Source organism: Syngnathus floridae, chromosome 9, assembly GCF_059516105.1.
Source record: "Syngnathus floridae isolate MCC-2025c chromosome 9, RoL_Sflo_1.0, whole genome shotgun sequence".
Taxonomy (NCBI): domain Eukaryota; kingdom Metazoa; phylum Chordata; class Actinopteri; order Syngnathiformes; family Syngnathidae; genus Syngnathus; species Syngnathus floridae.
The window spans coordinates 9,601,603-9,629,566 of record NC_142421.1 but is presented as its reverse complement, the minus strand read 5'-3'; the positions used below and the strand labels follow the sequence as shown (position 1 = coordinate 9,629,566).

Sequence of the window (27,964 nt, the reverse complement as noted above, 5' to 3'; positions counted from 1 at the left end):
CACGCTATCTAGAACAAAGACATCTTTAATTCTCTTTTCATACAAAATATTTAATAAATACAACTTTCAAAAATATATTGCCAGATCAACACATTGTTCTCAAGTTCAAACAAGTCAAAAATGGACAAAAATGTTGCCATGATCTCAAAAGGGTGAACAAATGAGATTAACATGTTTGTCTTAGGAGCCTCATTAAAAAGAAGTGTGCTCAGAAACAAATCAAATCAAAAACTTTGTCAAGGGAGGCAGTGTCTCTAATGTGGTTCTACAGTGTTCCCATCGCCAATCTACTCTTCAAGTACTCACAGTCTAGCTTATGATATCATGCTGACTAATGCGGATGGGAATCCTTGCTTGACGTAGTCACGTGACCTGCCTTGTCACGTTGCCGGATCTCGACAGCCTTTGAAATGTGAGAGTGAAACTTTTGAGGCTGCGTTCGGACATTTTTGTTCCCTTACTGTCTGATGGCAAGCAATATGTCTGCCACCATGTCCATCCCTCACTGCAAGCAGCCTTTATTTATCTGCCCTTGCCTTCAATCAATGTCCTGGCAACAAATGAACAAAATGTCAAATGTGTAAAAAATAAGTCTTAGGCCAAAAGTGCCTGTAGTTTGTCTCTGAAATTCTGACATTTGGCTTTATAGAACGCATTGGAAGAAAACGGTCATTGAAAGAAATGGTAAGCTTCCACAGCTATCAAAACCTTCAAACTAGACAGAACATATAAATAAAAAGGAATGATATCTTAAGGCTCTTGATTATTAAATTAATAAATCACATATACACAATGATTAATAAAAAAAATGTACATATCTACATGTTCTAAATCAACATAAATTCTTCATATTGGCAGCAATTGCTGACATTAAACCCACCCCATCCTCCTCTCTCCCTCTCCCCAAATAAAAATAAATAATAAAGTTGATCTTTTTTTCTTTTCTTTTTTTTTCTCATTTGACAGTGGCGAAATCTAAAGCTGAAAAAGGCACTTTCTCCAAAACGGTACTATAAAAAAAAAAAAATTCAAAGAACACACACTAAAATGATTAGCTCTAGTGCTGAACACAACAGGGTTGTTTTAGTCATCGTACAACTATTACAACAGGAGCCCATTCCATGTGTCCACTAAATAAAAAAAAAAAATAAAATGGAGGAGGGGCAGGCTGGGGGTGGGACTTAAATGTAGTGGAGTAAACTTAACATTCTACAGTGAAATGTATACCAGTGCTTTGTGTTTCCAGCCAACCAAAGCAACCGTCACTGCCAGTGTAAGCCAGCTTGTCAAAACTTAAATTAACACGGGCAAAATGGGAAAATACTGCGGGGTCACCACTGACATGATAGTTTACCAACCAGGCATGCCAAAGCTCCCCTCGTTCACCCACCACCGGGGTGCGAAGACGTTTAAGGCTCGGTTGCACAGCAACACAGCTGTCCGCTATACTATGTAGTCCATTCTGTTTATGCTGTTTGCCGTCTCCAAGTCTCTGTTGTCCTGTTTATTAGTCCAATTTGGGTGTTTGGATGTGGCGTTAGGGCTGGAGATCTTCTCATCCCGCTCCACTAGCGTGTACGCTGGCTGTTTGGCAAAGCGGCTTTTCTGGAGGTGCCTCTCCTTGTCGTCCTCGTCCCCCTCGGGGTGATTTGTCCTAATATTGGCAATGATGGAGTTCTTGTTTTCGTAGTCTTTGATGGCCACCGAGAGGCCCACGTGTTTCTCGATGGGGTTCTTGATCTGGTTCAGCTGCTCGCGCACATTGTTGGTGGTGTTGTCCTCCGAGCTGGAGGCCGCTGCGCCGCCTCCGCCGCCGCCGGGGTTGCTCTGTTTCCGCCGTCGACGCATGCACCACAGTAAGAGGGAGATGAGCACAAGGACCCAGAGGACGATGAAGACGGAGCTGAGGAGGGGCACCAAGTAGTCTGGAGACATGAGAAATTTAACGGTCAGCCAGAGATCCAAAAATTGAAAAAGGATAACGGGGCTTTTAACGTATTACTGCTCCTGCCAGCGCAACCTGACCTCGGAGCTGTGAGCGGGGGAGGGGATTCTTTTAGTTGTCAGCCCGGTGATGAATGGCGGACATGTGGGAGTCTTACGAGCCGGCCAACGCAACGCCGCAAAGCCGAGCAGCTCAGCTCTTTCCACGCAGAGTTTTAGACGGCATTCTTTTCAAACTCAATTACGCTCGACATGACATAGCACTCGGCGGCAGGAATGTGTTGCTGCCGGTGTTGATTCATTTTCTTTTAAAAACAAGTGTGTGCACGCCTGACAAAACTCTCAGGGGGATGCGCGTGTCTTTGCTGACGGTTCGTACCAGTTTTGCTGGGGCTTGGCACGCGCACTTCCACGATGGAAGCGATGATAGTGTTGTTCCCGTTGCGTTTGCTAACCAGGTCGATTATTCGCTCGGTAATCTCTTTTATGGGGCTCCCGTCCAAACGCTGGTCCTCTGTTGACTACATGTGCAAGGGGGGGAAAAAAAGAATTAGGTTTCACTTCTGTGGCATCTGACTGCATCATTATTATCAAAGTGATGACATAACACGTTTCAACCTGAAGACTGACGCCGGGTGCTGTCAATCAAATACGACTAACAGCTTTAACGCGAGGAGCTACTCACGATGCAAACGTGGATCTCGTTGCTGGCCGAGAATGACGGGTCACAGGTTATGGACACGGAATGCTCCAAGGAGAAATTCTTGACCACGTACAAGCGCCTCAGCTGGTTACACACATTCTCCACCGTCAAGCTCTGCCCCCCCTGGGGGAAAGAAATGAGGCAAATGTTAGTGGAAATAGAAAGCAGAGGGCCAAACAGGAAGTGGGAGGGGAAAAAGGGAAAAGCTTGGTAAGTGTTTTGGCAGTATGTTCTACAAGCTTGCTGGTTGAGATTAAAGACCGCAAATTTATGTAGCCTCTATCTTCTGTCATGCTTGTGAGTGATGAGCACATGTGGCCATCGTCACCAATGTTCCTGGAACTCACAGGTGACAAACTCAAGGCTTGGGGGCCCAGATATAGCCCGCCACATCATTTTATGTGGCCCGCAAAGACAAATTGTGCATCAAATTCATGTGTCATTACTAGAATTGCAAATTGCCTTCACTTTGAATAATGTCTTGTTTTGTTTTTTTAAACATTTGACCAGTTTTTACTCATCTGATTTGGAAATGAGTTATTTGTCGGTATGTTTTGTAGCTTTTACTGTATATAATATGAGGTGCTCATACATTTATTTGTGTTGACAGTCATAATGGCCCTCCGAAAGAAGCTATGACTACAATGCGGCCCACGAAAAAAAAATGAGGTTGACGCCCCTGCTCTTTTAATGTGATCTTGAAACTAATCTCAGTGAGCGGGTTGAGTTGTCTGGAGTGGCATGAGTCCAAAATCCAATTTAGAGATAACAGAAAAAGATTCTAGCAAAATACAAAAGCTCACCCTTGTCAAGATGTCCTTATTAAAGGTGAAGGTGATGTTGGCGTAGCTATTGTCCTGGTAACCGGAATTGGGGTGACATTTGGGCGTTGGCGGGACAGGGCTGGAACGCCAGCACTCCCCGAATCCGAGGCAGGGCTTGACGAAACAGTGGCCCTCCCTGATGGGGAGGCAGCTCTGGCCTGAAGGACACCCGCCTTGAACTGAGGCGCCAAGATGACAAGTCATTGGACCGCACCACATCTGGAAAGAACAGAAAGACAGACACCCAATGAAGCAAATCCAGCCACAACATTACATACACACCAAAATGTAATATGTCAGGGAAAAAAAACAGAAGGGGGGGGCCTTTCGCTTTTTTTTCCGCTTCTCGATACAAGCGTCATTAAAATCGTTTGAGAAGCGTGATTAACTTTTACATTTTTATGGCAGCTAAAATCTATTTATATTAGCGCATATGGTTTATTAGTTTATTAAGGCCAGTGTGCCTCTGCATTTTTATTTAAATTCAAACAGGATTTTTTTTTTTTTTTTTTTTTAATCACTAGCTGACATGCAAGTCTTTAGATCCCTACAGACCTGATGGTTCAGGACTTGCTGACTTTCACCCCATGATGCATTTCCTCCGGAGGTTAAATGGCACAAGTTTCATTTAATGCTTAGATGGGAATGAGAACTTCCGGCCTCGTCTGTTATCAAATGACTCATCCGCCCCAGTGCGAGTGTGGGAGATGTGAAACTGGCATAAGCCCAGTGCCATTGTTTCCTTTCAAAACAAATGACATCATCGTGTCGAGAATGTGACACCGTGGAGCAAAAGCTGCTCCGCATGACTGAATATTAGTGGCTCGACCTAAGATCTTTTTTCTGCTGCCTCACACCCACTGCTTCTAATCCTGTCATTGTTCACGCACACGTTCTCCCAATAGACAACATTAACACTCGGTGACACGCGCGTGGTCCATGCTTCACATACCTTTGTGCATACGACTTTCCCATTGGAACAGTGGCAAGTGTTGCAGTCTTCATCCCATTTCAGCCCATCTGAGATCACGTGTCCGTTAACTGAGCAGGCTTTTCTTGTCACTGAGAGGAAATCAAAAACACAATAAAAATGTAGCATAAATAGAGCAGCAATGGTTTTGATAATGGGTCTGTTAGTGTGAAGGAACAAAGTACCTTCTTGACAGTGCGTCCCACTCCTGTCTGGCGGGCACACACATCGGTAGCCATTAATTTCATCAATACAGGTTGAGCCGAAGGAGCATGGAGAGGACTGGCACTCATTGATATCTACAGCGAGAAAAGAAAAGGCTCCTTAGTGGAATAAAGACACCCAGACAGAATGCAAACATTGAGGATAATCGGTCAGCAAACAAGTCTAATTCTCTGGCTAAGTTCACCGAGGTCATGTGTCATTTGAACAGCTCAGACAACAACACAATAGTTAATTAAAAAAAACAACCTTACATTAAATGGGCTCTGTCCCCCCCACCCCGACATTATTCAACTTTAAAAGCGGCATCACTCACAAGAATGCAGGAGCTACAGGCTGGACTTAACGGAACAAAGGGCTCGCAATGGGAAAGAATGTGGCCATCTGAAAGCCTTTAAGAGGGAAAACAATCTGTGTAATCAGTGTCAGAGAGCATGGCTGATTAGCTGTTGGCATACTAAGCCGCTTTCCCCCGGGGACAGTGGTGGAGCCTGGTGGAGTGACACCGAAATGGCTCGGGCTGGCCCGTAGCCCAACGCCCAGATAATTGGCCGGCGAGACCTGCCGTTTGTAGCAGGCCCGTCGCCCGCCTGCACTGTATGTGATGGCTCAAATGCGGATCAGGGACGAGGGATACCGGTGAAATGGGTGCACGTGGGCCTGAAGATTACTCACTGATTCGACAGTCTGGACCGGCGAAACCTGGGGCGCACTCGCAGCGGTACCAGTTGTCTCCGTCAACGCAAGTTCCACTGTTGTAGCTGTAAAAGAGGAGGAAGGTTATTTTTATAGTTTTTTATTTTTCATGTTCTCATTATTAAACACATTACTACAATAGTTTCTATTACAGTTCAAGATCCTAATCGTGTTTCCGATCGGGACACCCAACGTCAACATGACGCTGTTTATTACCTTAATGTAAGCATATAAAATTGACTATATGTATACACACACACAAACACACACACCAACACACACACACTCTTCACACCTGTGAGCAATTTTGAGTATGTTGTACATTTAATTCTGCCTTCAGCTTCAACTTACCATGGGTGGGGACTGCAGTCGTTGGTGTCTGAAAAAGAGAGTAAGAAGTAATGAGTGCGTGGGTTTTTTGTTTAGTTTTATTTTTCATTTTCTGTCATCAGTGTTTGGTACACATAATGCCAAAGAGCACGTCTGGACTTGCGTGTGCACCGGGTCCCTCACACGCCGCTCCAATGGTTTTGTCTTATTAACCACACAGTGAGAGCTCACTCCTCCCTTCCACCACCATCACCACAACAACTCCACACACCCAGATTCAAAACCACAATCTCCCCCGCCTCCTTTTGTTTTTTTTCCCTTAAATGTCGGGGAATTTCTGTTTTGGAGTGCATGAGCGGAGGGGCAGGGCGGCCGGTGAAAGAACGGGGCTGCAGAACAAGCAGACATGTCACTGTTTGGACAAGAATGCAACAAGGAGAGGGGGGAGAGAGGGGTGTGATTTGGACAAGGGGGAGAAACATCTGTCTCCACTTTCCTAAGGTTGAGCTCCTTTCTCTCTTTTTAGTCTTATGGAGCGCTGCAGACATGTTTTTATTTTATTTACATAAACATCATGAAGGACTTACATCCCTCAGGTTTTGTCCATACGGGTGTTTTGCGTGCTAATTCTACATCATTACTCTTTTAATACATCTACTAGGCTTTATGTATATGATTGACATGATCCTCCATTGAATTTCATTGATACTTCACACTTGACCATCATGCAATTTGATTTTTTTTTTTGCGACTTAAAGCAATCCGCAATTTGTATGAGTCAGGGGGAAAAAACCCCAGACCAACTGCTTGTGATCCTGGAAAACTTTGACATTCATCATCATAGCTTGTCACGCCAAACAACCAACCATTCTAGGGTGTTCTGGTTTACATTCAGCAAGTCAGCATTGTTCAGGCTGCATGATAAGGGGCACACTTGGAGTTGTATTATTATTATTACTAATATTATTATTATTAATGATTATTGACATTATTAACGTGAGTCAGCTTTAGGACATTTTCACTGGTGTAAAAAGCAAAAACATGTAGCACTTACTTTGGGTGCACGTGGGACCCTCCCAGCCCTCTTTGCAGACACAGGAGAAAGACTCCCCAGTCACTACACAGGTGCCACCATTCTCACAAGGGTTTGGAAGACAACTTGAGTTCTTAGCTGAGGGAAAACAAAAAATTAAGCATATAGTTATGTCTGGGAATACTAAGACGCTTATCAAGAAGAGCAATCTACACAGGTTGCTCCATTCTAACTTCAACATCACAGCGCATTGCCATTTGTTTGGGCTATTTTGACTAGGGATCCTTTTCCTGGGGGAAGTCTGCATTCCAAAACATTGAAGGGTATTGTTAGTGGCGCAATGGGGGTATTTAAGCTTCCGTCTGTCGGCACTCGTGGGAGGGAAAAATGGGCAGAGACAGAGAGAGCGTTGAAAGAATGAAGGGCTAAAATCTGCTTATGGATCTACCTGAGACAAGACAAACTTCTACCACACAAGCATCTTCACCTGGTCCGCTGTGAACGTGGGACTCACCTATGTTGCATGTTGTTCCCTCCCACCCTGGTAAGCACTTGCACTGGAACGTGTCGCCTTCATCGTGGCAGGTGCCTCCGTTGTTGCAAGTGGCTTCATCGCACTGGCTTTCGCCTGGAGGGAGCATTTAAAAATAATGTCTATGCAGATACGTAATACCAAATATAGATCGACTACGTTATCGACTAAAAACTCATACAGCCATCAGCACTTACATACCACAAGCTTGCACAGGCAGACTAAAAGCATGTAAAGGGAACCCCCCCCCAAAAAATAGTAGGTGGGAGCTTACGGGAGTGGCACGTTTTCCCCTTCCAGCCATTCTTGCACTCGCAAAAGAAATCAGTCACCAGGTCCCGACACGTCCCGCCATTATGACAGGGGTTGGTGCTGCAGTCGTCAATGTCTGGTGCCGCATGGGAGACGGGTGGAATTAATGTGGCGCACCTCAGCAAGCATCATTAAACAGTCTTTGATGTTTGCAGTTATGTACTCACTGATCTCACAGTGGTCGCCCTCCCAGCCATCAGCGCAGATACACTGGTACACGCTGACTTTGTCAATGCAGGTGCCACCATTGCGGCATGGACTGCTCTCGCAGTCATTAATATCTTAAATAAAAATAAATCAATTAGCTGACAGACCGACTGTATATTAATTTCATTTGGATTAGGAGGTCTTACTCTCGTGGCAGTAGGTTCCTCTGAAGCCTTCTTGACATTCACAGCTGAACTGACCACCAGCTTGGCTCCGGCACTGGCCATGAGGTCCACACACATTGGATGAAATGTAGCGCTCTCCTCCCGGTGTACTGTTGGATGCCACCGCCACGGTGCAACTATCTATCACTGCACACAAAGTGAGGGAGAAATGCCTGCTGTCAATACTCAAACAACTGAGACCAACATCAAAATATGGCTTACAGCTCCACACAGATATAGAAATTGAAGAATCACATTCAAAGTGTATTGAGCAGATACGATATTAAGCTACGCTGATGTAAATAGGTTCAATAAAAAAACAGATATTTGTATGTCATTTGTTGATGTTTACATGGGCATTTTAGTCATATATTAGGAATTGCAAGGAAGACATTTGGGGTCAAGTGCAAGTCTCAAGTTATGTGGAACTGATTGGAAAGCAATTCCACGAATGGGTTGAGGTCTGCGGGACTCTTGTGTTAATTAACAAGTCTCTTTACGATCCAATTATTTTTTGCACATAATATAAAAAAGACATGAGAGTAAAAAAAGTGAAAATTGTAAGAAAAAAAACATTGTTAAGCTATCATAACCAATTTCCCAGTGATCCAGGCTACTTTGCACTGAAATCCTTTCCTTTTCCCTTGTCTGATCGGGTTAGGCGAGTGGGCTGGATGTGCTCCGCTGTAATCACTTAATTCTTGCCAAGAGCAGAAAGAATCTCACCGTCTGGTATCTGACTTCGTGGTTGGTCCCCTCACTCAATTAGACACATACACGCACACACAATGTGCAGATTCATTGAGGAAGAAAAAGAAGTGGTCGCCCACCAAGTCATTCCCAGGAACACACACACACAGTACGGTGTGCCTTTTGCCAGATTTTCAGGGACTCCGAGGGGAATCAACGGAAAAGATTTGCAAAGGAGATGGAGGTGGGGTGTGTTCACCTTGGCCAAGAAAATTGAGCACAAGAACAACAACGAAAAGCAGGTATCGCACTCATGGGAAGAATATAGCTCAAGTTCTCCAATCTTCCTTTATCCAGTGAATATAAAAATGTGTATCATTTTACAGGAAATTCCTGGGAAAAAAAAATGACTTGCCTTTACACGTGGTGGTGCGACAGTGGTCTTTGAGGTGAGAGCAGTTCTTGCCCTCATAGTCTTCAGGGCAGGCGCAGTAGTAGTCTGTGGCCAGGTTGAAGCAGGGTGCTCCGTTCTGACACGGGTCGGGCGAGCAATAATCGATATCCAGCTAGGGTAGAGAAAGTATAGAATATAGAGAGGTTAACCTGATAGCCGATATAGTTCTCTTACACTAAACAGAGCAAAAAGCCGCAGCATCCTCCCCACAAGCCGTGCCAGGAAAAGACACACACAGAAAATACATGAAGGAAGAGGGGAAAAACAAGCCAGAGACATAGGAGCCGTCCTCTGAGTCTGGGCTTCAGCACTGAGGAATGCATTCCACTTAATCCAAGGGAAGCTTCAACAAAGCATTCACTTAAAAAAGAAAAAAATACAGCAGGGCAGCCATGTCGGAGGGTGGGAAGACACCAGGATGCTGGCAGACAACGGCTGGACAGAAATGATGGCTTACCTGGCATAGATTCCCCGAAAATCTGGCCAGACAAAGACACTGGAAGCCGTTAACTTCATCCTGACAGCGCCCGCCATTCAGACACGGCGAACTCGAGCACTCGTCGATGTCCCTCTCGCAGTGATCGCCGGCGAAGCCAGGGGGACACACACAGCGATAGCCATTCACCAAGTCCTGTTTGAATCATCAATACACCAAAAATGTCTTTTAGTGCTTTATCAGGTTGAATTCATGAGGTTGAATTGAGCAGGTAGAAAGTTTAAGATGGTTTCCCACAGGTGGGTTATGCATGAAAATAATATATCTATATATTCTGTTTGAAACGAACCTTGCAGATTCCCCCGTTTTGGCACTGGTCCTTGCAGTCGTTTATATCTATGAAGGAAAATAATAAAACAACATTTGGAGAGTTAAATCTGCAATCATTGGATGAAGCGAAAAGGAGTTCATGACACTGTAGAATCGCTTGGGTGGGGAAGCGCAACGTGGCAGCAGCAGAACCAGTGCAAAGAGCACAGAGTGTTGAGCAACCCGGTTCTGTAGCCAAGCGAAACTAGTCCTGGGGATTGTTTGAAAACCACAGATCTGGGCCACACAAGGGCCTGAGAGCAATACAACAGCTTCGTTTGGGTTGCAGGGACAGACGCATTTGTGTAGCTGTTTTGCTTTCATATTAGAACAAGGCAGGAATTTTATACAGCCATTGCGTCGGGACCGGAACGAGATTAAAATAAAAAAGGCAGGGCTGTTGGCGGGGTGCGCAGCTGCAGCTGACAGCTGTCAACTTACTGAAGTCGCAGTTCTGCCCCGTCCAACCAGGGATGCATTCGCAGAAGTATCCACCAATCAGGTTGCGGCATGAGTTGGCATTCAAGCAGGGCTTGGCGTCACATTCGTTGGCATCTAGCGGGCGGGGGGCATCGGGTTGGCATTTACATGTGTCGTTGACAGCTATGTGCAGTGGTGGCAGAGTGAAGTAAAAAAGTTGAGGCTCACCTATCAAACATGTCTTCCCAGTCCACTGCGAGGGACAAACACACTTGTAGCTGTTGACTAGATCTTGGCAGGTCCCTCCGTGATTACAAGGGTTTGGAGAGCAGTCGTCAATGTCTGCATGGGAGGAGACCAGTCAGAAAATATAGCGAGGTATCCCATTTGAATAAAAGTCAGAGTACAAACCAAGTAAAAAAAAAAAACATTTTATTCATTCTACAAATACATTTCAGAAATGTATCTCCATATGAGTCTTACTCACTGAGAGTGCAGGAAGGGCCGCTCCATCCTGGCACACAATGACATTCATAACCATGACTGGTTTCTGAGCAGCTCCCGCCATTTGAGCAGGGGTTGGACAAACAGGCATGTTCCGCTAGAAAGCAAAAGGACAGGTTACACAATCACGCCCCAACAGAACACACCCATCTGACTCATTCCGCCCCACCTCCAATTAAGCTTTTCTTTTTCTGTAATTACGTCTCTTTGAAGGGACCGTTCAAGTCAAAACAAAAATATACATCAGAACGCATAGCTCATGCCAATGACTTGAATGTCAAACAGCACCGCAAATCTCACACTCATTACCCGCCCGACAAGCAGGGCAGCCAGGAAATCATCTTTCATGCTAAGTTGACCTGCCCAACGCACTGTGACTTTGCAATGACTGCCTGATGATCTTTTCCTGAGTGGGGGCACCAGATGAGAATGGAGGGAGAGCAAAGCAGAGGGTGGAGGAGCTATGAAAGAGTGGAGGGGGAAAAAAAGGGGGGTGGGGGCATCTGCCCATGTTTTATTTTGAGCAAGTTTTGGGATGAGTGAGTCACGAAATGAATCTTAAATGAATGATTTACTCAGGGGTTGACTGGGCAATCAAGCTGATCATTGAATGAGGAGGTAAGAGGACATCCTCTCTGCTCTGACATGTCGACATCGCCCCCCTCCTTCCCCGTGGCGCACCTCCCATCACGGAGGGCACGGTTTCCTGACATGTCTGCAGTTAAGCTGTCAGCACCCAGCGAGGCTCACGTTTAATGAGCAAAGAACCATCATCTCCATGGTAAGTGTTTGCAGCAGCTGAACATTAGCATTACTGTCTGCTTCTAAAGAGGGAAGGGGGGAACGTGACAATTGGCCCCAGAGGACCACACTAGTTTTTTTTTTTTTGGGGGGGGGCACTTGTGCTTGAGTGGAGAAGGATTACGGCAGTCTCAGAGTCACCTGATGGCAAATTCTAAGAACCTGAGTTCTGACGTCAACACAACTTTCTCACATTTAAATGAGATCAACTCACCCGTCAACCTCGTCAGACAGCAAACACTTTGCCGTTGCTTGTTTGCTAGCAGATTTGCATAAAAACAATTAACCTGATGAAACGAGTGGTGGCTGACTATTGAATTGTTATTATTACAAAAAAATAAAACAGTATCTTCTCACATAGACAGTGAATAATAGACAAATCCTAAGAACAAAATAAGATAGTTTGGCCCTGGTAAAGGTCACGCTTTCATTCTTCGGTTCCAAATGTGCCATGACTTGTTTGTGTCTGGTTTCTCATCGTAAAACAATCACTTCTATAAACCCAGGTTTAACAACATCGACACCATTTTATTCTTCCGCCAATATAAACAGAGCAACGAACATGTTAAAACTAGTTTAAATGTTACTATTTGGTTTTCTGGAGCTTGCCAACAGTTTACTAACATTTTAAGGAGCGTCACACATGAGTCAACCACAGCATGAGCAGGAATATTATGGCAAGAAGAGGGATTTTAAGATTGGGCTTCAAATGTCAAACCAGATCAGACAGAGGGCACCATTATTACAACAAATTAAAGCAATTTACAACAAATTAAAACAATTATCAAACTTTCCGACTTTCAAAGATCATGGTCAAACACCACAACCTCACCCTTGCTTTCTTTTCAAGCCATCAGATTACTATCATTATATGGAGAGAACACTGAGAGCTTTCTGATCCAACTTCCTTATATGTAAAATTTAAGAAACAAAAATAGAGTGGAAGTTTGGCTCATTTGTTTAAATGGTTCCGTCTCAGTACCAAATAATTTTCCTATCAAAACATCATTAATCTTGTGCAGCCCCTCACCAACACACATAAAACATTGTTTTTGCAAGACTTTTAATTAAAAAACAAAAACACATCTATATAACTTCACTCGACTTGTAGCTTGTAACTCAAATTTTGGCTTGCAACACACACGCACAGGAATAGTAATTAATTAAAAAACTCCTTGCTGAATTGTAACCCAGAATTGGAGCACATGAACATTTGAGTGCTGCTACTTTCTGAACTTTAATTGAGCACTATCATCTTTGCAACAGTAATTTTTCCACTGGCTATAATTAATGAAAGTGTACAAGGTGGAGCTAAGTGAATGTTTGAAGTGTAATGACGCTCCTAAAAGATTTTTAGTGGTTACACAACACTTTAACACCATCTGAGCGGCATTTTTCATGATGACTCCAGTCAACGATAATCTTTCAGCACTCACCTCTCTCACAGTTGGCTCCAGAGTAGCCCTCAACACACGAACACTGGTACTTGTCCGGTCCCGTGTTGATGCAAGTCCCTCCGTTCATGCACGGCTGGTGAGTGCCACAGTAATTCAGATCTGGGATATGAAGGGGTTCACAGGGATTTAGTTTGCTGTGGCGCAAAGTCAAAAGCTTCGAATTCAAGGCGCCGCAATGCAAAATGGGAACCTTTGTCGCAAAGATGTCCGCCCCAGTTGGTGTCACAGAGGCACTGCCAGGGCTCCACACAGGTGCCATGCACACAGCCGGGGTGGGGGATACACTTGTCGCAGTATTGGCCTTGCCAACCATACAAGCACCTGCAGGAAACAAAAAACATGCTATCAGACAGACTCCTATGCGCACACACACACACAGAGTCTAAAAGTCTTTTCATTTGTTTAGTCCACACTGCTAAATAAGTACCAATAATCTGGATTTAACTCGTGCTGCACAGCAAACAAAGAGGCATTATTTCTGTCTTGACTGCTGCATCTTAAGGCCACACATACACCTTAAATGAAACACTGCTTATGCAACAACGCTTTAGGTCCAAACACTAAATTCCACTTCCAACGACCTTTGCCACGGCTAACATTAGCATCGGAACACTCCCTGACCGACAGTGTGTTTGCGGCTTGGCAGGCAAACCAGAGAACAGCGTGGATCCCACCGGACTCTTCCTAGTCCCGGTTCCCATGAGTCAGGAGTTACGCTTTTGCCTCAGGCCAGGGGAGGAGGCGGAAAGCTCTCTTTCTTGCGGTCCGCCGACATGTCCAGGTCCATAATTACACAGATAATGTTGCACTCTCGTCCCGGGTTTCATAATAAAACCTGGCTGAGAGGTGCGCTCCCGAAAGAGGTGGCTGAGTGGTGACAGGGCTGCAAATCGAGTGTTCTCTCTGGGACAGCCGCATGGTGATTAGCCCTCAGAAACGGATTGTAAAAATAAAGCTGTGGTTAAGTAAACCTCACTGTGTGATTAAGGAGGCTATTCTTAAAAGCGTGCTAATCTTCTCTCAATGAGTATTGGTGGAGGATTCCCCTGCAAGCTGTCAAATGATTTTGTTAATACGCAGCTAAATTACTTGGGGATGCAACCGTACTTTGGGCAACAGCTCTGACGCACACTACTCGGCATCAACATGGAAACACGGACCACTTGAGTGTGTGCACTTTGCAAAACATCCATTTAGTGACTCCAAACTATTCCCACAGTATCAGCAGCAGTTGCAGCTACCCCTGCCTACAGGCAGGTTGGATACAAGCTATGATGAGAAACACAAGCAAGTCAGATCCAAACACAGCCACACCTGTGTATGAAAACATTTCAAGCTCTTTTTCAGCCAGTGGCCACACAAGCGCTTACAAGAAACCCGATTGAGTTCAAAAGCTTGTGGAACAACAACAAGGCTTATGCCGCTCAAACCAACCCTACATTCTCTGTACTTGATATGGAGCCAAAGCAGACAGCCAAGAAGGCAACTAATGTCTGACTGTGAGGAGAGCAGCGCAGAGCAGGGGTCTTCGTACAGGATGATGCACACAATGCCCGTGCGCCGATACCCATCTGCGCCTGGCTCTTCCTCTGGCTGTGTGCATAAACAGCATTAGGAAGCCATTAGCTGTGCAAACAATACGCTTTTAAAAACGCCCTCCCCAAATGTTACACATGATTTGACTGATAACGCTAGCCTAACGAGCGGCAGGGAAAACAACATTTCCAACTTGGATTCTTAGCAGTTAACCCTGTTTTTCCTCAAGCAGGCTGCCCTTATAGAGGAGGAAGTAGCTCAACCTGTGTTTGTTAGAACTGGTTGGCACTTAAGAAGACAACACCTGCACGATCAAGAGCTTTAGAAAAGATAAGTGTTTTCGGAGATATTTGTACTTTAACAGTACTTTAGTGCTTTGTCATATTGTTTGTACTCACAGTTTTATTTTACACAGTGCACAGGACAGTTTGGACCACTTACGTGCATCCGCCTGGTTCTTGACACGATCCGTGTTCGGTGCTGCAGCCTTGTCGGCATATTGCTAAAAAAGAGAAGTACATGTTGTATGTTTAGCACTTTAGTCTGAATATGCACGTATTTCCCATGAGATTAGTCCCGTCAACATTTAGGACTCAGGAAACTAGTAAGCAGAAAATGAGGACAAGATCATTCAGTCATGCTGATGACAACATTTGAATGGAAATAGAAAGGGGGGTGGAGTATTTATGCAAACAAAGTCATCCATTCAGTAGCATTGACCCAGCAACCACATATCAGCATGAGTCACACTGCAGTCTGGCTGCTTTTTTCATAACATACATAATCCAGACTTTCTCAAGCTTTTCTTAAGACGTTAGTTAATGATGTCACTCATTAATCCACATGTACAACTCATAACGTCTTACCCGTGTTGCACTCTGGTCCTGACCAGCCTTCCAGACAAGTCTTGTTCCCGTTGTAGTCGCACGTGTAATGCCCAAAGAACTCATCCCTGGGTCGACAGAACTTGTTGCAGCCGAAGCCATAGTAGTGCTCATCGCAGCTGACCCGGATCTGGTACTCAAACTGAGCAACGGGGCCGTTGTGAGTCAGCTTCTGCCAGTGCGGGCTGGGGTTGATCATGCCCGAGTGCGAAGATTTCGCTATCGCCTTCCCATCTGCACCTTGAACACGACAACAAGTGAGAGCGTCAATACCAGCTGCAAGGTTCGTGCTCCAAGGAATCCAGCGTGTTTTGCTGCAAGTGTTCTGGAATGTACCACCCATTTCAAAGCGCACAACGGAGACCTTGCAGTGGCTTACCGAAAATGCTTAAGCACAAATCGCAGAAGATAGCTGATTATATGTAATCAAAGCAACTATGTGTACTGGTGAGCGAAAGTAGTTACAGGAAATGCAAAAACGAGAAGGCGGCTTTTAATGAGCACTTGAAACTGCTTTTTTTGCCCTCGCTCACACTCGCTTACCAAGTGTCCCAAGTCGGTTTCCAACTCAGGTTTACAGCTTCATGCTACCCATCGCATCTGCTCGGGCCAGGACAGAACCGCAGTCACCAGAAATTATAGTGTGAAGACACCAACGCCACATTCAGTGCTGGAGTGAAAGCCAGCGTGCCCATCAGCACTTTTTTCCCGAGCTCACATACAAATTTCAAAGTGTCTATAGTCAACCCCTTTTCCCCTTGCGATATTCGCTAACCAGTGTCTGACCACGTTGTTGACAATATTAAACCGATACCACACGCAGTTCAAACATGAGAGGGTCACGGCTCTGTCAAGAGGACAAGGACTAAGGTAGACCACTGGACTCCACACAATCCAAAATGTGCCATTGGAGAGCTCAGCACAGAGACTCTGCTGTACAGCACGTACAGGACATGCACACACAACAATTCTTGTGAATCTTTCACCTGAGAGAGAATGAAAAATGTGTCAGATGTTATTTACTGTGGAGAGGGGGGGTGGGGCTGGTCAACCAGGGGGGGGTGAGTCGCTCCCCTGTGTAGTATGATGCAATGGAGCTGAACCTGAGTAGAAAGGGTGGCTTGCTGTCATTTATTTACCATGTGAGCGGCGCGTACGGGATGGCAGCGGGGCGGTGTTTGAATAGTGCAATCACAGTGAGCGGCAAAATTTCACAGGGGCCTGATATCTAGTGCTTCAGCTATGTGGCACTTCTCTACTGAGAAGCAGCCCGCAGTGTTGGGGCTAGCACATCCCCGTTAAGTGTTGCCCCGCTCGAGCCAGAGCGTAAAAGAGGCAAGACAAATTTGCAGAGGCCTCACTCCAACCCGAGACATCACGGCACTCAGAAGAAATTAACTTTTGAAAGCAAACGGGGCCTTTTTTCCCCTCACATACTTCATGGAAATCTATCTGAGGATTGGCAATGAAATAAGCAAGCACTTCTGACTCGATATGAAATAACCTGCTTGCAGAGGGGCTTTAGCGGCACTGAGTGTACGTTCAAAGGGGCTCTTCACACCAGTGCCCTAATGGTTCTCTGGGAAGCGCCAAATACGGCAGAAAAGACCGAAACCTTGTTGACCTCACACGGAGCGAGTTGCACAAATAAGCATGCGTTCAAAACTGCAGTCAGCGCGCACGGCATTGCCAATGAGCAGCGAACAGTTAGCGCAGTAAATCACATCAGAAGTGACGCTTCACTGCACGCCCAGCTTCTCGAGCCTAGCTTGACTAACAAGCTGCTCCTATAGATCAAGACAACCACCTGTCCCTTCTTTTCTGTGTGAGCATGCTGGCAGCAGGGGCGGTGGACCAGGGGGTGGCCGGATGGACCCGGCGTTTCACGCCCGGGTGAGAGTGAGACTGCGTGACCCAGACCCTGGCGGGCGGCACCTGCCATCACTCATCGAGGCAGAATACAAACATTTTCACTTAGTTTCTCTCCTTTCCCCCCTTGCATCCACCTGTCAACACACTTTCTTCTTTCAGACACATGCTGGGCCAGGATATTGTGTGGAAAGCGGGTGGGTAGGGGGCACGGAAACAAATAGCTTCCTTTCCGAGCCTTCCAGACACCATTAAGGACAAGAGAGAAAACGAAGGAAATGGGGGGGCTCAATATATCTTACCATTGGTTTCATTGTTGAAGTCCAAAGCTTCTACTATCAAAGTGTAGGATCTCTGTAGGAAAAAGAGAAAATTATTATTATTGGATGACAATTTAAAGAATATCTGGATATACACATTTTGTCAAAATGGTTCAGTGGTGATGATTCAAATAAGGATGTCACAAGACGTTTTTAAAACTAAGCATCCCCTCACATTGAGAGCTACTAAAGCAACTATTGGTGTATCACAAAACAGTTTTGGGATCTAACTAAGGGAGGCTAAGCTTGTTTTTTTTTGGTGGGGGGGGCAAACGCAGACAAATGTCAGGAAAGATGAGCAGACAAACCCTGTAGGAGGGAGCCTGATGCACCGCAACTAAAGCGTCCTCCCTCACCCCAATGACCCAGCCGGATGACACGACACAGACTCTACAGTAATGACTCCAACAAGTCATAATAAAATAAAAAAGTACACAAAGAGGGATAATACAGATAGCCATGCCAAAAATATGTCTTCATCTTAGCCACAGAAAGCTTGCTTGCTTTTGAAAACCGATTTCCCCCCCCAAATAAAGTTTTCCACATGTTTACAAAATGTGGCCAGATACGTCAGCGGATGATTTCCAAAGTTCTGAGAAAGCAGGTCTGTTTTGCAGTCTATATGAGATTTGCAATTTCATGCCAATTTAAAACGTGGCGCTACGAAGGCTGGGAACCACCCGCACTTGACTTTTTTTTTTTTTTTTTATATGAGCGTCACAAAAAGACAGGCAGACAAAATAATAACAATGAAGATGATAACTAAATGAGGCATATGGCCAAACAGCAAGAATGCTGCATTCTGGCGGGCTTCTCTGCACTCCTGAAACACGAGGACCGATCAGTGTCGGCAGCACTCGCACTGATATCAGCTTACACTTTCTCACGGGTCACCACATTCACAAGGGAGCGCACGGCACGTCTGCAAGTGCACACAACAGCGTGCTCTCACATCCACAAGGTATGTTTAATCGTCACATTTTCACCCACACACTCTTCTTGGATGCACACGCCATCGTCATGATGACCTCATGGAGTACACACCTGCTCCGAGGAAAACCCCTGAGTGAGGGTAGAGTGGCAATGAGTCAACCACCCACCCTTTTTTTTTTCTCTTCACGGCTTTGCCCTATTTTGTCAGCCATTAAACTTTCCATCTCTCTGGGAGACATTTGTCTCATCATGTGCCAGCGTCTCCTGCAATCAGAGTGGCTATTATTTGAAACACAGCACTCATCATCATCATGCATGGCAGACTCTGACTCACAACTTGGCTGCAAGCACAACACACGCAGACCAAGTAACAATGAAAATCCAAGACCTAATCAACAAGTATCGCCGCCCAGCATGCAACTACATTATTAGAAACAAGGGTCCACTAGACGCCTTCCCCTCCCCACTTTAACATTTAACAGCGTTGTTACTTTGGTGTTCCCCTCATGTGTTCTCACTTAGCCTCTTGGACCACAACTTCTTTTTTCATCACGGGAGACATTCTGCATCAATTCAACTCAACATCGCTGTTCAAGCTAATAGTGTGTAGCACCACATTATGTGTTAAATGGTGCCCACTTGGCATCCATTGCAGGCTGGTCATTCTGGAAGGGGGATTCCCCCGATCTATGGTCCCCACTTGCTGTCAACTAAAAATGACATCACAGTTGCTCAGGTCTATGGTAAAGACCAATAACGAACGGCTCGGCTTGTGTCACGTGACCGAATTAGAAAAATAGATAAGCACTGATTGGTTGTACCTGAGCCTTGAGAAACTCTGACATCAAATTTCTCGTTAGACATATTTTTTTGCTGCTTAATTGATGTTCGACAAATATAATATTAATCAGAATTTACACAAGTGTGGGTGCATAGAACATATTATTGCAAAGAAATTTCATGAGATTACTTAGTTTCCCTTAAAAGATCAGCTAATAGATTATGTCAAACATTACCAGGGACTTGGAATTTTTTTTTTTTTTAAATCAAAGGCGCTTGTGCAATTTGACAGCTTTGTTAATGTGACCATTCCTTTCAAAAACGGGAAACTCAAATCAACACAGAAGCCACGAAGATTACCCACCTTCCAAAAATATCACATTAGTCATGGTTGCGACAACATCAGTGACGTAGCCGGGTTGATGGGAGAAACCAGGACTAACTTCTGGTTTTTGTATAGTTGATTTTAAAGCTGCTCTGAAACAAATCTTTCGATCTAGTTTTGAAGAACTATCGTCTTACAAAAGCACAACAATGGTTGGAAAACCAGAAACTTCCCTGAGGCGCCATGAAACTTCCCAGTCCCCTTCCCCACTCCCCCCGCCCCCAAAAAAAACTGAGGGCGATTAATATGATGCACAGTCTTTAATGTTTTGCGATCAAATTCCCTTTTAAGGCCAGTCTCCAACACACCCTTCTCTTTCACGACTGAGGACTTGCCTCAACATGGAAGCAAGAGAGCTTAACAGGACTTTTACATGCGAGTACTCAGGGGCCCTTCAGCTCACAAGAAACATGCAAAATGAGGCTCTATATTTACCTGATTGCTGTAAGATTTGTTAACACCTACCCCAAATATTGTCAAAACTGAGCCAAAGCTTGCCAAAGTGAGGGTTGAAATATGCTGGCGCCAGGTAACATTAAGTAATTAAAAACAGACGCCTTTATATACAAATCGGCCCTTTGCCAAAGACCCACCAGGACGATCCAACACTTGTTGTAGCAACAAGAATCACCCTTTAAGGCAGGGAGGAAAAAAAAACACACGTCTCCAAATGTTGTGAGGTGTCGTTTTTGAAAAACTACTTGAAATGAATCATTTTCCCCAGTTCCCAGTGTTTCTTTGTTATTATAATACAGTTTGACTCTACAAAAATGACATGGATGTTTTTACCAAAGCAACAAGTGAGTGATCTGATTTTTTTCTGAATTCTTGTTTGTAAAATTAACTGCAGTTGTGGCAAACAATGCATTACCCACGAGCACCAGTGCATTCCGATTTAAAGCTGAAGCATGTCTCCCAATGTGTTGTTTTTTCAAAAGTGTTGAGGCAAATCCAGAATTTGTGGTTGATTATTTTCCCCCTGGACACTTTCTATTGGACAGCAACGATAATGTGGACACAAACATGTGCAAAGTTCAGTGAGAACAACGTCAGCAGTAACTTAATCTTAAGTAGCTTTGCCATTAATGTGGTTCCAGACCAAATAACTGCTTGCTGAAACCAAGATAGGGACCAGGCCCTCACTCCATCACACCATAACTCCGAGCCCGTTATCAGCTCGTCTGCCATTGCCAGGTTCACTTTTCCCAGACTCCCAGCTGACTTCAAGCTTGTCTTTGAACTGCAGTGTGCATGCTCCCGAGCAAAGTGAGTGAGTGTGGCAATCTTATCTTTTCTGGCCAAACAGCCACTATCCAACTAGACAAGTTACATAGAGTAAGCAGCCAAGATCACTCCAGTTCAACTCACAAAAATAACACGAGCCTCACCACAAAGGGGATTTTTCCAAATGCTGACCCTTCTCTTGGAGATAACTGATGTACGCTCCCAAGGTAGTGTATTTGAATAAAAAAGCAAGATAAGTCTTACAGCTCAATGACCCCAAAAAAGGCAAACCAGGAGAGATAAGACAAGATCAGAGGAAATGTAAACAGTTGTGACAACAAAATGTTGACCTTCTCTATCAGTTTTCCTGAGTCAATCACATCAGGAGCATCAACCTGAGATCAAACCAATGATAGAGGTCACTGAGTAACGCACGTTTGTCGTCATATTCAGGCTCAGTCACAATAAAAGCAACTCTGAGAATCATCCACTAAGCCGACGATGGCACTGATGGCCTGGCAGGAAGGAATGTTTTGTTTGCACAGAGATTTTCATCACAAGGACTTGGGAGAAAAACAGCATTGTACGATCAACAGCTTACTAAACATCCTGCAAAGGTATGTCAACTGGCATGGGGGAAAAAGAATCTCTCTTTGTGCCAACGAAAACAAAAATACTATGCAAGGGACTCCAAAGGCCATCCAGCCCTGAACCCAGGAGCACGAATGAAAGCCATATAAACGATTGAAGCAAAACAAGCAGCGTGGACCTTGGTCCTCAGTGAGGGTCACTGGGCTTATAGGGAAACAAAAACATCTGAGTCCAATTAAACGTGTTGTTTTCTATGCATGTTTCCATGCAGTGTGAAGCCACCCAGTAAAGCGGCTATTACGTAACTGTCACAAACACCACACAAACACTTTAAAAAATGGCCCAGCTAAAAGAAAGATTTTACTCTTACACTTGAGTCATTTGCACTTGAACGCCACATCAGAGCGGCCTATAGAAAACAAACATATCATTACTCCCCCCCCACACACTTAGTTGAGGTGGTCACCTCTTGAGGTTGAGCTCACTATTGACTGACTAGTCCCACTTCATCAATCACTGAAATGCCAAAACAAGACTGAAAGACAGCAGAAAATGACACTATGGGGGGGAACAAAACAAAACAAAAAAAAGCTTAACATCTTTAGAATATTGCCTTGCATACCAAGCTTTCTTGTTGAAAAATATCCTTTAGTTGTACTAAACTGTAATGGTTATTCCTCAAAATTTGCGGCAACCAACTGGACTATTTTAGTAACATGGAAACTAAAGACGTGCATATACGTACATCAAACATTCTTATCAATTTTCTGTCCACTCCAGTTTAATCCGAGCAGAAAATCCCTAAACATCTGAAACGCCTTTAAAGCTAACCATTTGAACACTTGCACTCGGTGAATCCAATTTAAAAAGTCCTCTTTATGGATGCACATGGTAAAGATATTTCAGAGACAAGGTTCCAGTTTGCCTGCAAGGTAACGTCATCCACTGCTGAGTCCACTACAACTGCTTCCTGTTGCTTGTCCTGCACCGCCGCCATTGTGCTAAGTAATCCTCGCTGTAGTCACCGAGGGCACACCATTGTCTCACAGCCATACACACAGCGAGGGTCCGCCTGGCTGGGCTCGCACACTGAATGAAAGCGCGGCGTAAAACGGTCGTATCAACACGGGGGCAGCATGGCAACTCTTGTTGAAAGACGTCCGGCCCATGGCATGCAGCTGGATGCTTGGCTCTCACCCTACCTGATCTAAGCACATGTGTGCAGTCTCATTAAGTGCAGCAGTTGCTGTGGGTGGCAAGGTTAAAGTGATGAAATGCCTGGGGTCCAACCGAGCGTGACTTAAACAAAGACCCTGCTCGGACAAGAGGCCAGCTTCATGCGGCTCTGAAAGAAAATGAAGGGGTGGAGGGGGAGACTTCAGGAACCCGAGGTTCCCAACAACCTGATTGCACCACACTGCTAGTATCCGTTCACAGCAGCCAATCAACTGATGAAAAAGTGTGATGTGATATATCTAGGCTGACAATTGGTGATGTGCAGTGAAGTAAAGCACATTTCTTCCAGTGATTGATGAGCGAAGCTCTCAAGAGACTCGTTTTATCTCTTGAACGCAAACGCAGCTATTCCCAAAAGCGCTTCATTCGAACAGGAAATGCACTGGAATCCAAACCATTTATGGACTCGATTTGAATACGGAACCAAAGCGATGGCTTAAAATGTTGCCTTTGTCTGGATGCATTTTAATGCCCCTTCAATTGAATTCCAACTTCTAACACAATTCTCATCTGGCACTGAAATGCCCATTACCTCAGCATTCCCATAAAGAGAGCCTAAACGGAGACAGACATTTGTCTTTTTACCTTTAAGATTTCCCAGTTTGAAATAAAGAAAGGGAAGTCTACTGTAAACAATGTATATTTTGTCTTTAAGTGATTACCTATCCCCATTAACAAAAAATAGAAATTTATATGAATGGGCACATCTGTTAAAAAAGCAGGACAGCCTTCTCAATCGAAACAACTCGATTCATTTTGAAGATAAGTGACTTAATGGTTTTAGTACTTAGTAGTAGCTTCTGTCATCACTCTGACAAATTCAGTCAAAGGGTCCGAGGCTAAAACTAGGGTGAAAGGATGGGGAGAAAAAAAAGTGAGGCGCCAGAAGATATCAAATTGCACGCAACCCCGCTGAGAACATTGTTTAACTGACTATTAGATCATAGAAAATGTCTCCCTTTCTGCTTTTAAGTTGGAACTGGCTGCTGAAACACATAAAAAAAGGACACGAGAAGGAACTTCACTCAAAATGCGGCCCTTTCTGTGCCAATGATGTGAGTGCACAAAAAAAAAATTCGTCAGTTCCATCTCGATTGAGACAAAAATAATTTTGATGTAATTGGACACATACACAGATCTGCTGGTCCTTTCACCCGTCAGGCCGCTGTGTGTGTTTGCGTGTGTGTTTGTGTGTGTGCGTGTCGAGTTGTTTGCGGGCCAAGCTGTGGGGCCAGTCAGTCTGTGCAGTCAACATTCAAATGCACTCCAGCATGGCAAATCATCTTGCACAAAGCTACAACATTCCCACAGGCCGAGCTGTGAGAAAGAGCTGACACTTGAGGAAACCAAGAATTGAGGTTTTACTGTTTTGAACATGACCAGCTTCCAGGGCAGCAGAGGATCGACACGGCACTGGAAAACCAATGTTGTTCTTTTAACTACAAATTGCATGTGATTGCTGAGAAATGCTATCCCGTGACCAAAATGCCAGACAAGTGATGGTTACACATCGCAGTATTTTAGAGCAACCGGTAGTCGTTTTTTTTTTTTTTTTTTGCATCGTCAATTCTTGCGTTATGTGAATGCCTGGCTGGAATGCATCACAGCACAGTGAGTCCCTATTGACGTGTGCTGTGGAAATTGCCTAACTTCACTTAACTGGGCTGAAAATTATTATCTATGGCGGAGAGTATATTCCACTAGATGGCAGAATACATAACCTGCATTTTTTGTTAGGTGTGCCATGGGACACTTTTCTATTTTCGAATGCCTTTATTCAGTAAAAACTGGGAGACATTTTTTTTGTCGGAAAAAGTAAATTCAGAACCAAACTGCACCATCGTTACTCATTCCTAAATTAAGCGAAACAACACTGAAAGGACCAATATTTTTTGACCAATATTTTTTTAGGGTTAGGGTTTGTCAGACTTATTTATGATCGAAAGAGAACCTTGAAGTAACAGACTGTCAGCCTTAGGCTGCCTTGTGAAAAATACTGCTGCACCTGGTTAATTGGTGCAGATAATGGGAACAGGGGGGTCCGTCCTTCCTCACCGCATTCACATTGTTGTGCTTTCTTGAGAATTGAGCGACTGACAGACAGTAATTGCACCCAATTGCCTTGTAAACAATGCACCCCCCCCCCACCCACCCACCCACCCCCAAATCGGTCATACTGCTTTATTTTTGTTTGTTGGTTAAGCCTCAACTCACCGGCCAGGCGAAGCTGAAGGGCAAAACTATCCTGGCCTTGTCATTCCTGACCGAGCTTCTAAAAGAAAAGGTATTCCCTCCGAGGACAGGCGTAGATCCCATTCCGAAACTGCACGGCCCTGCCGCTGAAACCCTTGACTGGTATTCCTTGAGGCAAACTTTAAAAAAGGTACTGCACTCTCCCCGTGTGCATTTGGTGTCCGCCGTGTTCCGTGTGCCGTGGCAACACGCTCCGCTTAGTAATTCTCCGTTTAGGTTGTGCGTGGACAAGATTTGCAACTCGAACTGTCCCGATCCATCTGACACCTGTTGACGACAGAGCAGCGCCATATTAGAGAAGTGCTTAAACAATCGAAAGGTACCATGCTGTTTGCAAACTTTCTTGTGTTGCACGCTTTATGTCATTTTAGCATGGTCTCATTAAAGCGACAATCGAAGTATATAAACCGAGGTTGAACCGCGTGACCTTTCCCGTGCAAAGAGCGCCCCCCTAAAAAAAAAAAAAAAATAGAGCCACAAACCACCGTTACGTACCTTTAGGATAAAAGGGAGTAAGAAGGCAGCAAAGACGGCGACCCGTTTCCAAGTCATGCCTGCGGACTGAGGTGGCCGCTGCTCGAACTACTCGTCTGGCCGACACTCGGCACCACGGCACTCCGATTTAAACATGCACGACACGCCAGTAAAGACGTCACGATTCAAGCCGAGCACTGGATCCTCTTCCCTCGCAGTGTCCCGTGTTTCGTCCGTCCTCGTCGGGAGAGACAAGATTCCACTTGTTAGTGAGGAAACTCGGCGCAAACACAAGCCATGCGGTGGTGCGCGTTAGCAGACTGCCCGACTGACGCACTGAGTGACTTGACTGAGAACTGGTGAGAAGAGCGAAGCAGCCCTGCACAAGTTCAACCGAGAGGGCGTGTCTGTGCGTGAGTGAGCGCGTCCTCACATATTCATGAGCAACACGCCGGGTCCGCCCATCGCCTTTACGCCGACCAGCTCACAAACCGCCAAGGTTGACGCGTCAAAACCAATACCCCACAACTATGAAACTTTATGAACCATCAGAGGTTGGTGGCAAAATTTGTAGTCAAGGCACAATATTATGGCTCACATAAAAGTACAATGTAACCAAGATATTTGCACACGTCTGCTTTTACAACAGGAAAAAATAACCGCACCAATAAATGAATCAGTTTCAAAATGTTTGGTGAGTAAAGTAATTTTTTCAAGATGAGGCCAGCGTATTTCCATTTTCTTAGACAGGTGCCACTTGTCTTCTACGCAAAAACTGTCATATCTTGATTTTCATGTCTAGTTTGCTGTGTTTGGGAATTTGTCAGACTGCATAGCAAAAACTTTGTTGAAAGTAGAATTTAGTTAAAAGGAGGTCAAAGTTGTGGCGAAGGCTGTGCAATGTGATTTTGATGGATTGGATTGAGGTTCACGCAGACAGACTGTCACACAAGGACGCACAATCGGGGGTTGAAGGCTTTCTCGAAGTGCCCACTCCACAGCGGACATCGTCCGCAAGAGATCTTGTTGCAGTTTTTTTAAATGTATTGGCACGTGCCAATCTAATGAATGGACTCCATCAAGTCCTTTTACTATGTAAACCTCTCATGCGCTGAATTTAAAGGGAATGAGGGCCACTTTCATTAGATACGCCTGGTTTTCCTCTCACTACAGCACATAGTAGTGCAAGCTCCCCTCCCACCTGTGCCCATCGGCCACAATACTAAAATAAAGAAAACACCAAGGTTAGACTGTGATTTGTACTATATTGCGCCAGGCACAAAATTGGGGCCTGTGGTCTCCAGCAGAAACTGCGCAACATACGTACAGCAAATGCTTTATGACTTTTGGATTGAAATTTTGCGTTTGCTATTAAAATTCATGGCTGTATTGATGGATTTAGTCACCTAGCATTGTGGAAGGAAGCAAACCTCAAATTATTTGCGGACTACTTTATAAACACAGTAACTTGTATTGGAGGCTGTCCACACTGACATCCAAATCAGACAGGACAAAAAAAACATTTGCACAATTGCTTCAACTGTTAATAATTTGATATTAATACGACAAAATCCTGAGTAATTTCATTTTCAGAAAATTATTACAGAGCTTGCATTTTTTTCTCGAATGTACTACTTTCATAAGATTACGACTTTCATGTTGAAGTATTTTTTTTTTCTCAGCGCGGTGCTCTTGCATTGCCAAATTAATTGTCATCTAGGCCAGTGGCTGAAGGGCTTTCCGATAAATGACAAGAATCCTCGCCATATAAATGCACTAAATTCCATTTATGAAATAATCAGAAGGCCTGCTAAGTTCTTGCATATTTTCTTACTGGAATGCCCTTTGGAGATATGTGTAACTTGTCAAGAGAAAAACAAGCTGGGTGCACATGTTCATTGCTCCACGGTCCACACAAGATTTTCCACATTTAAAGCACAAACATGGAGGCAATTACCACTGTTTAATACCGAAATAATTGGTGAAAAATAGTATTGTCCGTTTATGCTTTGATGGAGGCCCTTTTTTTTTTTTTTTTAGAAGGGCAATTGAGGCCAGGTGTATCTTTGGGAGGAGGTCATACAGACAAGAAGATGGGAACCTCCTCTTACCCTGTGGTTAGTGATTTGTGTGAAGCAATTACACAGGTCAGTCACTGGGTCACAAATAACGGAAACACAGTTGGGAGCTGTGGCGGACTGTATCAATCAGTAACCATGTCGAGTTTCACCATTACACTTTAGTGCTCTTTATGAGAGTCACACATCTTTGGATATTTCTACCACACAAGATCCAAACAATCACAAGTACCATATTATTGTGTTAATAATGTTCACACTAATGTATAAAAACGTTCTTGATATTATACAAGATATTAAAACATTCTTGATATTATACAGTATCAGTTAATC

The 27,964-nt window shown here is 44.5% G+C and overlaps 1 protein-coding gene across 1 annotated transcript; it reads right to left on the bottom strand.

Moving 5' to 3' along the window:
- Nucleotides 1–7: 7 nt before the first annotated feature.
- Nucleotides 8–26,006, bottom strand: jag1b (jagged canonical Notch ligand 1b). Its single transcript, XM_088384804.1, has 26 exons — nucleotides 25,575–26,006; nucleotides 25,041–25,346; nucleotides 17,660–17,711; nucleotides 15,471–15,728; nucleotides 15,046–15,106; nucleotides 13,259–13,389; nucleotides 13,048–13,167; nucleotides 10,794–10,907; nucleotides 10,535–10,648; nucleotides 10,328–10,441; nucleotides 9,867–9,913; nucleotides 9,539–9,712; nucleotides 9,043–9,193; nucleotides 7,920–8,084; nucleotides 7,734–7,847; nucleotides 7,529–7,642; nucleotides 7,237–7,350; nucleotides 6,744–6,860; nucleotides 5,711–5,738; nucleotides 5,339–5,424; nucleotides 4,627–4,740; nucleotides 4,424–4,533; nucleotides 3,451–3,690; nucleotides 2,630–2,770; nucleotides 2,324–2,465; nucleotides 8–1,925 (listed from the first exon to the last, which is right to left on the bottom strand). The coding sequence occupies exons 1-26, from the start codon at nucleotides 25,629–25,631 to the stop codon at nucleotides 1,444–1,446; spliced, it is 3,666 nt and encodes a 1,221-aa protein (XP_088240930.1). The 5' UTR covers nucleotides 25,632–26,006; the 3' UTR covers nucleotides 8–1,443.
- Nucleotides 26,007–27,964: the final 1,958 nt, after the last annotated feature.